Source organism: Carassius auratus, unplaced genomic scaffold (genome assembly GCF_003368295.1).
Source record: "Carassius auratus strain Wakin unplaced genomic scaffold, ASM336829v1 scaf_tig00027665, whole genome shotgun sequence".
NCBI lineage: Eukaryota > Metazoa > Chordata > Actinopteri > Cypriniformes > Cyprinidae > Carassius > Carassius auratus.
The window spans coordinates 106,434-119,488 of record NW_020525613.1 but is presented as its reverse complement, the minus strand read 5'-3'; the positions used below and the strand labels follow the sequence as shown (position 1 = coordinate 119,488).

Genomic DNA, 13,055 nt, shown 5'->3' with positions numbered 1-13,055 from the left:
CGTCAAATCGTGCGGCCTATTCGGGAATGTGTGCTATGACTTTTATAAGCGATCGGGCGTACGATGTTCGTCCGGCGGGCGAAAAATCGGCGCGAAAAAACCCATAGACAACATGCGGGTCAACTTTGACGGATCGTAGCTCTGAGAGAGAATTTCGCAGAACACGTGAATCACCACATTTGGAGAGGCTATCAGGCTGTGCGAGAACATACCCCAGGGGGTATAAGTTGTACCCCTGGGGCGCAAGAGCCCCCCAAATTTGCCCCTAATACAAAGTATAGGGACGGGTTTTCCTACTATGGGAAATTACATAGGATTTTGTATTGAACATAACTCGGCATCACAGTGTCATAGAGACAAGGGGTGGGCTCATTTGAATCAGGCAACCAATCAGTCTCTCAGGATCACTGTGAATCTATCAAGCCACGCCCTAGCAACCATATAGAGCACCATAGCAACAAGCCCCATAGACTTCCATTGAAAAAGATCAAATGAATAACTTTGGATAGAAGTGTCATAGAAACATGAGGGTGGGCTCGTTTGACTCGGGCAGCAAACGGCCAATCATGTATCTCCTTCAACACTTCACTAGCCACGCCCTAGCAACCATTAAGAGCTACCTAGCAACCTTAAATCCAAAGATAGATATCTTAACATCTGAAAGACATAAAAGCATGGGGGTTTGGTTTATATTGTCAAGCAGACTTTGAAGTATCATCATTGGCAGCTGCAAGGCCACTCCCTAGCAACCAACCAGAGTACCCTAGCAACCATTTTTCAAAACCAATATCTCTGCATCAGAACATCGTAGAGGCATGGGGGGTTGGTTTATATTGGCAAGCAGCCTTTGGAGTATCACCATTGGCAGCTGCCAAGCCACTCCATAGCAACCAAATGAAGTACCCTAGCAACCGTTTTGCACGACCCTATATCTCTGCATCAGAACATCGTACAGACATGGCGGTTGGATTTTTTGACACATGCTAGCACACTGAACTTCCAACATGCTAGTCATGCTAGCAGTGATTAGCTACATGCTAATAGTGATTAGCTAAGTGCTCAAATGGGGCTAAGAACTCTATAATAACTACATAGTGACCATCTGTGACAACTACCCAACCACCAAGTAACATCATAGCAACCACCCTGGTTACCATAGCAACTGCCTAGCAACCACCCCGGTACGCTAGCAACCATATAGCAACACCCTAGCAACCGGCCCCAATTACCCTAGCAACCACCCTGTGTACCTTAGCAACGGCCCTAGCAACCATCATGGGGACCCTAGCAACCACCCTAGCAACCACCCCGGGTACCCTAGCAACCACATAGCAACACCCCTAGCAACCACCCCGATTTACCCTAGCAACCACCCTGGGTTCCTTAGCAACGGCCCTAGCAACCATCCATGGGGATCCTAGCAACCGCCCTAGCAACCACCCCAGGTACCCTAGCAACCACATAGCAACACCCTAGCAACCGCCCCCGATTACCCTAGCAACCACTCTGGGTACCCTAGCAACGGCCATAGCAACCATCATGGGGACCCTAGCAACCGCCCCTAGCAACCACCCCGGGTACCCTAGCAACCACATAGCAACACCCTAGCAACCGCCCCAATTACCCTAGCAACCACCCTGGGTACCTTAGCAACGGCCCTAGCAACCATCATAGGGACCCTAGCAACCGCCCTAGCAACCACCCGGGTACCCTAGCAACCGCATAGCAACACCCTAGCAAACCGCCCCAATTACCCTAGCAACCAACCTGGGTACCTTAGCAACGGCCCTAGCAACCATCATGGAGACCATAGCAACCGCACTAGCAACCACCCCAGTTACCCTAGCAACCACATAGCAACACCCTAGCAACCAACCTGAGTACCCTAGCAACGGCCCTAGCAACCATCATGGGGGACCCTAGCAACCACCCTAGCAACCACCCCGGGTACCCTAGCAACCACATAGCAACACCCTAGCAACCACCCCGATTACCCTAGCAACCACCCTGGGTACCCTAGCAACGGCCCTAGCAACCATCATAGGGGACCCTAGCAACCACCCCGGGTACCCTAGCAACCACACCTTAGCAACAGAGGGGCGAGTTTTGCCACTGCAAGCACCACTCACATTTTCTCAGGAAATGTACCTTCTAGTTATTATTAATTATTATTATTATACTAGATCCGTACAAATTTCGGCGCGTAACTAGTCCCGCAGTTTTTGTCACAGACCAACGAAACAGGCGTCAAATCGTGCGGCCTAATCGGGAATGGTGTGCTATGACTTTTATAAGCGATCCGGGCGTACGATGTTCGTACACCGGGCGATAAAACGGGCGAAAAAACGCATAGACAATGCATTGCGGCCAACTTTGACGGATCGTAGCTCCGAGAGAGAATTTCGCAGAAACACGTGAATCTCCACATTTGGAGAGGCTATCAGGCTGTGCGAGAACATACCCCGCAGTGGGGTATAAGTTGTACCCCTGGGGCGCGAGAGCCCCCCAAAAATGGCCCTAATACAAAGTATAGGGAGGACTTTTCCTGCTATGGGACATTACATAGGGATTTTGTATTGAACATAACTCTGCATCACAGTATCATAGAGACAAGGGGGTGGGCTCATTTGAATCAGGCAACCAATCAGGTCTCTCAGGATCACTGTGAATCTATCAAGCCACGCCCTAGCAACCATATAGAGCACCATAGCAACAAGCCCCATAGACTTCCATTGAAAAAGATCAAATGAATAACTTTGGATAGAAGTGTCATAGAAACATGAGGGTGGGCTCGTTTGACTCGGGCAGCAAACGGCCAATCATGTATCTCCTTCAAGACAACCTAGCCACGCCCTAGCAACCATTAAGAGCTACCTAGCAACCAAAATCCAAAGATAGATATCTTAACATCTGAAAGACATAGAAGTATGGGGGTTGGTTTATATTGTCAAGCAGACTTTGAAGTATCATCATTGGCAGCTGCAAGGCCACTCCCTAGCAACCAAACACAGTACCCTAGCAACCGTTTTGCAAGATCTATATCTCTGCATCAGAACATCGTAGAGGCATGGGGGTTGGTTTATATTGACGAGCAGCCTTTGGAGTATCACCATTGGCAGCTGCCAAGCCACTCCATAGCAACCAAATGGAGTACCCTAGCAACCGTTTTGCACGACCTATATCTCTGCATCAGAACATCGTACAGACATGGCGGTTGGATTTTTGACTCATGCTAGCACACTGGACTTCCAACATGCTAGTCATGCTAGCAGTGATTAGCTACATGCTAATAGTGATTAGATAAGTGCTCAAATGGGCTAAGAACTCTATAATAACTACATAGTGACCATCTGTGACAACTACCAACCACCTAGTAACATCATAGCAACCACCCAGGAGACCATAGCAACTGCCTAGCAACCAGCCAAAACACCCTAGCAACCGCCTAGCAACACCTTAGCAACCACCCCAAGTACCGTAGCAACTGCCTAGCAACCACCCAGGTTACCATAGCAACCGCCCTAGCAACCACCCTGGGTACCCTAGCAACCGCATAGCAACACCCTAGCAACCGCCCCGATTACCCTAGCAACCACCCTGGGTACCTTAGCAACGGCCCTAGCAACCATCATGGGGACCCTAGCAACTGCCCTAGCAACCACCCCGGGTACCCTAGCAACCGCATAGCAACACCCTAGCAACCACCCCGATTACCCTAGCAACCACCCTGGGTACCTTAGCAACGGCCCTAGCAACCATCATGGGGACCCTAGCAACCACCCCCGGGTACCCTAGCAACCACATAGCAACACCCTAGCAACCACCCCGATTACCCTAGCAACCATGCTGGGTACCCTAGCAACGGCCCTAGCAACCATCATAGGGACCCTAGTAACCACCCCGGGTACCCTAGCAACCACACCTTAGCAACAGAGGGGCGAGTTTTGCCACTGCAAGCACCACTCACATTTTCTTCAGGAAATGTACCTTCTAGTGTTACTATTACTATTCGCCTTGACAAAACTTTGGCACGCTACTCCTCCCGCATTTTTTGTCACAGACCCATGAATGAGGCGTCAAATCGTGCGGGATATTGAGGAGAGGTGTGCTATGACTTTTCTAAGCAATCGGACTTACGTTAATCATACAGCGGGCGAAGAAAATGTGTGAAAATATCCCATTGACTTAACATTGGAAAAACTATCTGACATCATATCTTTGGATCAGATAGTCATAGAGGCTTGGGAGAGGGCTCTTTTGACTCGGCCTATCAAGCAGTCCATAAGTAGTGACATAACAACTTCATATCCATGCCCTAGCAACCAATTTTAGCCCCCTAGTAACTGTTTAACTACATTTAAAAGCTGTATCTCAGCAAAAATAACTATATAGAAACACTGGCTTGGGCTTTTTGCATTCAGGCTGGTAAATAATCTTTAAATATCACCTCATAAACTATATAGTCACACCATAGCAACCATATAGAGCACCCTAGCAACCATGTAGCAATATAAATCCTTCTATCTCTGCTTCAAAACATCACACAGGCATCATGGGTGGCTACAGGGCGCAGAGTTTTGCCACTGCAAGCACCACTCACATTTTCTTCAGGAAATGTACCTTCTAGTGTTACTATTACTATTCGCCTTGACAAAACTTTGGCACGCTACTCCTCCCGCATTTTTTGTCACAGACCCATGAATGAGGCGTCAAATCGTGCGGGATATTGAGGAGAGGTGTGCTATGACTTTTCTAAGCAATCGGACTTACGTTAATCATACAGCGGGCGAAGAAAATGTGTGAAAATATCCCATTGACTTAACATTGGAAAAAACTATCTGACATCATATCTTTGGATCAGATAGTCATAGAGGCTTGGGAGAGGGCTCTTTTGACTCGGCCTATCAAGCAGTCCATAAGTAGTGACATAACAACTTCATATCCATGCCCTAGCAACCAATTTTAGCCCCCTAGTAACTGTTTAACTACATTTAAAAGCTGTATCTCAGCAAAAATAACTATATAGAAACACTGGCTTGGGCTTTTTGCATTCAGGCTGGTAAATAATCTTTAAATATCACCTCATAAACTATATAGTCACACCATAGCAACCATATAGAGCACCCTAGCAACCATGTAGCAATATAAATCCTTCTATCTCTGCTTCAAAACATCACACAGGCATCATGGGTGGCTACAGGGCGCAGAGTTTTGCCACTGCAAGCACCACTCACATTTTCTTCAGGAAATGTACCTTCTAGTTTTATTATTATTATTTTACACAACATAAGAACACAGCATATGTTGTCTTTCTGTACATGGTTTTTTTTGTGCCTTAAAACAAAGGCAAAATCAATGTTACTGAAAAGAAAAAAGCTTTGATTTTCTTTTAAAAATATCAATTTAATAACAGGTCCCAGTATCAAGTCCTCACATAGTGTTTTTTTTTTTCAATAAGAGCTTCTCTATAATATGCAGGAAATGTCATTTCCTTGAATAGAAAGGCTTTTTTGTGAAATCTCCTGTTTCCTTCCATCCGGGTAACCGACACAAAGCTTGTATCCAGTAGGAGCCCCTGGTAAGAGGTCAAAGGAAGGCACCAATGCTTTCCTCTTACCGTGATGCTCGCCGTGTGCAGTGAAGATGGAGGCATGTCTCTCTCGTGTGGTGGATCTTGCTCAGAGTGGCTCACGAACCTCCCTCAAGGCAAACATCCACAATAATCCATGGGTTTCCAAAAAACATTAACAAAAAGACAGCAGAAAAATATGATTTGCAGATGGAAACAAAATAAATGGTGCAAAACGTGCACATTCATACGATCACACACATCTATATACTATGAGCACCTATACACACCCACACCCACCCACCGACTTACACACGCTAATGCACATACACAATGAGATGCAGGCACTCCATCTTGTCTCCAGCAGTCGTACATTCACACGGTGCTCTCTAGGATCCACTCTGAACTGGAAAAGGCATTTTTCTCACTGTCTAGATTTGAGTTCGCCATTTGGACTAGCATTCCATTCACGGACATACTCCGTTTGTAAAACACATTGCCCAGCTTCTGCGAGCCAATGTAGCAGTGATGTTTCGACAGGTTCTCGTTCAAAGAGTACCTGCGTTTAGCCCGTGCTCCTTCCACGGGCAGTGTCATATACTTGGACGAAGACGGACGAGCCCTCCTTAAAATGGGAGTGTCTTTGAAGCATGATGGAGGGGTTGGGACTGGCTCTTGAAGAGCGGTGGAGTTGTTGCGGTTGGTGTTTTGCGTCTCTGCACTGGGTAGCGCCTCTACTTTGGGCTCGGCGCCGGACGCCGGCACAGGCTTTGGCGCTGGTTTGCGCTTTGGCTTTAGTGACCCTGAAGAGCCAGGAGTTGTCCAGCTTTGGCTTACCAGGGAAGTGGAGGTGGTGCAGTCTTGGATGGAGGTCTCTGAGGTGTGGGTTTGGGAATCTGGAGGGGGAGGAAGAGGTGCGGCGGAGCTCTTTTTGCACCCCTCACCCTCCTCTAAGCTGAAAGCACCTTGTTTGGAGACAGACGGTGTGACGGTACACCCTTGGGATTGCGCGCCGTTGGTTTGAGAGTGCACGTCAGTGACCGAGGTCCCCTTGGCGGCGGCACCACTGTTGCACACCTTGTAGCGGATCATGAGGATGATGATGAAGACGAGGACGGAGGCGACAATTATGCCCCCGATGATGATGATCATAGTGCCGCCCAAGAACTGGGACTGCATGAAGTGGCAGCGCAGATATTCAGATTCAGTGGTGAACTGCACGCAGCCCACAACCCGCGTAGCTGTCAAGGAGGTAATGCCATCGTCATAAATAGCCAGCACACAGAGGTCATACTGTGTCCCGGCAGCCAGGTTATTCACCAGAAAGTTTTTACTCGTTGGGGGAATCATTCTGTTGGGTGAAGAAAAGAACAATGTTAGAATAAATCATGATACGTTTCATTCATCATTCATTTATTAAACAGCCGTAAGGCTCATGAGTGGTACGAGTTCCTGTTTTTTTTTTCATTTATCTATTGCAAAGCTGCACTTTCAGCAGTTATTACTAGAGTCTATACTATACTACAGCATGATTTTTCCATTCTAATATGATGATGTGGACCTTGCTTTCAATGTTGAAAAGAGTTGTGCTGCTTAATATTTCTTTAAAACTGCACTATTAATTTTCAGGACACCATATATTTAAAAAAAAAAAACTTATAATGCAACATTATAAAAGATTGCACAGGGCTCTGTACAGAGCACCCCTGTACTAAGCTATTGATAAATCTGGCAAATTTAGCCAGGATGCCGAGGTCACACCTCTACTCTTTTCGAAAGACATCCTGGGATTTTTAATGACCACAGAGAGTCAGGACCTCAGTTTAACGTCTCATCCGAAGGACGGTGCTTGTTGACAGTATAGTGTCCCAATCACTACACTGGGGCGCTAGGACCCACAGTGTTCTCCGCATAAACCACAGGGTGAGCACCCCCTGTTGGCCTCACTAGCACCTCTTCCAGCAGCAACCTAGTTTTCCCAGGAGTTCTCCCATCCAGGTACTGACCAGGCTCAGCACTGCTTAGCTTCAGTGGGAAACCGGTTTTGGGCTCCAGGGTGATATGGCAGCCGGCCATATCTTTATGTTACAATAAACACGTAAAACAAACTCTGATATCAGGACTATCTCTTATCTGTAGCGTCTACTCTGCTGCAGTCATGTTTAATCACATAATCTAGAGAGAGTAATTGTGAAACTGTGGTAAATCTTCTTCGGTTCTGTATCTATAGGAAGTCCTGCTGTACCTACAGGAGCCTGGGGTCTGCGTCAGACGTGAACAATAGAATCTCTTATCATCCTTCCCCGAGTGCCCAACCTGCCTCTTCTGCAGCCTGGCAAACATTCAGCTCATTCAGCCTGCTGAAAGAAGCGCTCTATGATTTCCCCATGCAAACTGACTGGATTTGGAGCACAAAGGTTCTCAGTAGAAGCGGTCTTGTGACACAGCCGGTCAAAGTGTTTCAGTTTGCTGGGTGAGAGCGTCTGCCGTCATACATACAAATGAACGGGGGCAAGCATTTTAATTGCAGGGTTGCTCTGAGTAACTGAATGTGTGTATAATGGTGTCAAGTTGCTAGGGTTGCATTTCACAAAATGGCTGAAGAAATTTGCATGGCTCTACTGTTTGAGTAACTACTGATTTTATGAAGTGAGACTTGAATATATCCTCCCATTTCTGGATGCTTCATTGTTAAACGTAACATCTAATTAGCTCACTGCTGTGACACTATTAGTGTCACTATGCCTGGATAGCAGAAGTTTCCTCTGTGGAGGAGGTTCTTGATACTAGCAGGCAGTTGGCGCTGTTAACGTGAAGAGGTTGAAAAGTTTACAATGCTTGGCAATGACAACAAATATTGGTTAAAAAACAAAACAAAACAAAACAAAAGTACAGAGAGATTTCTGGTAAGGTATGGATACTTTGTCAATGTTGTACACAATTAAAAGTCAAAGTATTCAGGCAAAAAAAATAAAGTTTCCACATTTAATTGTACTTAATATTTAATAGTAGCCTAAAGATTACTACTTTGTTTTTGAAAAAGACTGATGAAACCAGCATGGGATTTCTCATTAAAGTAACTTTGATTCTCAACTCTGCAGGACATTCCTTTTAATCACAATCTTGTTGATATTTTAGTGTTTCTTGGACTGATCGATGATCATCTCAAACCAGATTTGCTTAGGGTTATAACATGCACTGATTTAGATTAAAAACTCTACACTGAGGTGACTGAAAAAAAAAAGTCTCATCTCAAGGATGAATGACCACAGTTTTGGCCAATTACATTTTACCCAGATTGTTTTTTTTAGTTTGAAGTTCAAGGAATTGAGACTGCCTGGACTTGCTAACTCAGTAGGACAGACAAAAAAATAACTTATTTTTCAAAAAGAGTATAGATACAGTATGTGTCATGATGAGCAGTGAAATTAGTTTTTTTTTCTGTATTTTGAAGGTATAAATTAAATTACGAGAATTAAAAGTATGATTTTCTACCTTAGAAATATGACTGAGTATCAGTCTTCAGTTTTCCATGAAATAATTAAGCACAATTAACTCAAGTATTTTACACGTCTGAGAAATGAACACAGATTCTAATGAGAAGTGAATTGTGTACTTTGTAAATTGAAGGTCTAAATGAATTTACAAGGATTAAAAGCATGATTATCTGCCTTTAGAAATGTAACTGAGTAAATATATTAATGTTCAATGTGACTTGAATAAAGGAAAAATTCGGTTTTTACTATTAGTGTCCAAATCCTTTTATCAATATGCTTCTCCTGTGAAATGGCATTCCTTTTCGACACTTACACCAGACTACTTAACATACATTGTGAGATCCAATCAATCTCTCATTGAATATTCTGTATAACTCAGAAATACATTGTGTAAGATGTGAATGACATTTCATATTGACTTTAAGCTCAGGAGTGATAGTCGGAAGGTTATGGAACTCGAACAATCAAGATAACAGCCATCATTGTGCCCATGAGCAAGAAACTTGTCTCTTTTATAAGTTCATGGCACTTTTCTGCAGCTTTATCACATAAACAAATTCAACTGGCCTTGTTTTTGTGCCGAAAATCTGATTATAGTGCGTGTTTCACTGCGACCGGTCTGTTGCTAAATGTGTTAACTGAGAAGGGAGCACTTGATAACAACATGGGGTATCAGCCAGCTGCTTCTCTAGTAGAAAATAGGTCGAGATATATCAGTAGTCTTTTTTGTGGGCTTCATTTTCAACTTTTGTGTAAAGAGCTTCCCACACAATGTGCTCTGTACACAAATGATGAGGTAATGGCTTTGCTTCTGCAGTTTGTCTCATTGAACGTGAACACTCATGACCAGTGTTATTGCAATTAGCTGTCTGTGGCTCATTTAAAGCAGCCCATTGAGATAAAGTAAGCCAAAAAATGAATCTCTTTTTGATTCCCCCAAGTGAGTCTGCAAAGCACGCAATTATGAGAAAGTATTAATGAGTACAGTGTATGTGAAATGAAATACTGTTTGAGAGTACTAAAGCAGATCGACTAACACACATAATGGTTTCTGAATATTATCAACACTATAAACTATAGTGATTATTAAATTTTATACTTTAATACACTCTAGGTAGACACTCTTGCTAATCCTAATCAAAGAGGTTCATGGATTTTTTTCTGTGTTCAGTCTCCCAAGCACTCACAACTTCTTTAAACCATCAAACCAGACCAGGAAAGACAGGCTTAGGCTGGTTTAAGCGGTGTCTTTCAGCAGAAATAGCTGCAATAGAAAACAAATGACAAAATAAAACTATATTATCAAATATTCTGGTGCCCAAGTCTTCCAAACATTTGCCTAGTCCGCCACTGGTCAGTTGGTCATTGGTCAGTCCTGCCCCAAACTCACACTCTTGATATAAACACTGAAAAACTTAATTTAATTTAACTTAAAGTATAATGCTAATAAAAAGCTGGGCTACATTATGACTAATCACAACCACAAAAAGACAAAAGCACTGCACATTCTAAAAGCCAGGCTGCAAAAACTAACACAGCGAAAAACACCAGCATTATTAATTTAAGAGAACATTAGAAATGGATTTCTATTCGACCACTTCACATGGACATACAGCTAAGCATTGATTCATCCATCCATTAGAACAACACAAACTAGTGATGGATTTTTGCACTAATGTACAAAATACAAGGTCTTTTTTTCAGCTGGCCCCCTTAACACCTTGCTGTTGACTTAAAGGGCAAAAGTCAGTTCAATCATGCATCTAGACTGATCGTGTTTTTCAACTGCCTTTTAAATCAGATCGTTTGCTCTCCTCTTGCCGGTTGGTTTGAGAGTCTATTGTCAGACAGTTTCTTAAATTTCAATCTACAAATTACAATCTACAACTCATTTCAAACCATATACTGATATATCAGCCCTTTTGCCCAAATGTTTGAGCTGTATTATTTACGTGATAAACATGATGTTCTTTCCTAAGTTTTACTCCTTGGTCGTTTCACAGTGGGAATAAGTTGTCACTGTCCTTATGAACTTTTCTCTAAATGATGGTGGTGGGGCTTCAGTCACCAAATCCAAACGAGCAAAATGAACATAGACACTGCAACAACAAAAAACAATGACTAACAATAACTGTTCAAAATCCACTGCAAGAAATGGCTAAACAACTAGCTTGCTTCCTAATCTAGTTTTCTAATAAACCTGGCATTATATATTATGAATATTGTTGGTTCTTTGACAAATTGCTCTTAATTCTCTTTTGTACACTCTCAGGAAATAATTTCAAAAGTTGCACCTCTAGGGGTACAACTGCTAGTAACTGGGCCAGTACCCTCAAATTGACACCTTTGTTTGTTATTTACCCTTAAAGGGTGCATATTAAGTGCAATAAGAGTACATATTACTACTCTAAGGTACTATTATGCACCCTTAAGGAGTACAGAAGGTTGTAAACGCTATTTAAGTGTCTTGTAAATGCATAAATGTAAAAAGTATTGCGTCTTGTAAATGCATAAATGTTAAAAGTATTGCTCACCTGTAAACAAGAGAGTCATCGTAGGTTCCATTATACTGAATCTGAAACATGCGTATTCCAGGTATATTCCTCTGGAAGTTAAATTTAATGAGTGCTGTGGATGAAGTGGCTTCTACCATAACCACCCTCTTATCGGAGCTGGTTTTGGCATCGCCTGTTTGGTTGCTGCCGTTTGCTCCCGCCCTTGTCGAAGTGGAGATGTCAGAGGAGCCCGGGTCAGGCTCTTGGATGTTATTGGTGTTGTTGCTAATGTGTGGAAGCTTTATGATGACCAGCTCCACAGTCTGGTGGGCCTCCCCAGCGGGATTCGAGGAGATGCATGTAAAAGAGCCTGTGTCCTTTACTGTGCTTATGAGGATGTCCAAAGTTCCATTGTTGTAAACCAGCGTGCGTGACGAGTTTGAAACCAACTTCCCATCAGGAGATATCCAGTGAATGGCAGGTTCTGGATCTCCCCTAGCTTTGCACTTCAATGCTACCCGTTGGCCCTCCAGGACCCTCATCTCGTTAGAGTGGCGGGTGATGAGGGGTGGCTCGCAGAGGAACTCCTCCTCTGGGATGGACCAGAAATAGCGTCCAGAGAGGTGCAAAGGTGTGGCGCAGGTCTCCAAGTCATCCTCCCGATTGAGCCGCCGAAGCCACAGCAGCTCACAGTTGCAGTGTAAAGGATTTCCTCCAAAGCTCAGAGCGAAAGAGGAGGGATTCATTGCACCAGATGTGGCCAGAACCTGCGCCCGCTGGAAAAGTGGGTCTGGCGGAAGCTTCTGGAGCTTGTTGGAGGTCACGTCCAAGCGGTTGAGCTTCTGTAAGAGGGAAAAAGTCCCCTCAGGAATGTATTCGATCATGTTGTGGTCCAGACTAAGTGTGTGTAGGCTGGTCATCTTTTGAATGGCCTCCCAGGGGATGGTCTCCAGGTTATTGTAGGATAAATCCAGTTCTTCGAGTGCTAGTAGGTCATTAAAGGCTCCCATGTGGATGAGGGTCAGTTGGTTGTTGTTCAAAATCAGGTGATGTAGCTTAGACATGCCACTGAAGGTATCATTGGCTATTCGTGTCAATCGGTTATGGTCTAGATGCAAGGCTCGTAGGTTCTCCAAGTCCGCGAACGCATGTGGAGTTATGTAGCTTATTGTATTCCTTGACAAAGTAAGATCCTGCAGCTTGGTCATGTTGGCCAAGTCTTTCCGTTTTACACTTGTGACAAAGTTATCAGCTAGCCGGAGCTCCACGGTGTGCCTGTCGATGTTGGGCGGAACAAACAGCAGCCCTTTTTTGGCACAGAGTGTTGCAAGGTTGGGGGACAGAACTTGACAGACGCAGCGCTTTGGACAGATCTGAGCCTTCACTGCCATTCCGATAACCAACAAGCAGACAAGCAGTTTTTCCATTGTAAATCAGGTTTTTACACCTAGGAAAAAGAGGGTGGAAAAGACAAAGGGTTTGATTAATATACTA

The 13,055-nt window shown here is 44.2% G+C and overlaps 1 protein-coding gene across 2 annotated transcripts in view; it reads right to left on the bottom strand.

Annotated features, from left to right (window-relative positions):
- Nucleotides 1-5,261: 5,261 nt before the first annotated feature.
- Nucleotides 5,262-13,055, bottom strand: part of LOC113079336 (leucine-rich repeat and fibronectin type-III domain-containing protein 5-like) — a 62,595-nt gene continuing 54,801 nt past the window's right edge. For both annotated transcript variants that reach the window (XM_026251587.1, XM_026251588.1), the window contains 2 exons: nt 11,601-13,008; nt 5,262-6,920 (listed from right to left, as the gene is read on the bottom strand). In XM_026251587.1, the coding sequence (XP_026107372.1) occupies nt 5,945-6,920; nt 11,601-12,988 (2,364 nt within the window). In that variant the 5' untranslated portion in view covers nt 12,989-13,008 and the 3' untranslated portion in view covers nt 5,262-5,944. The remainder of the gene's footprint in view (nt 6,921-11,600; nt 13,009-13,055) is intronic.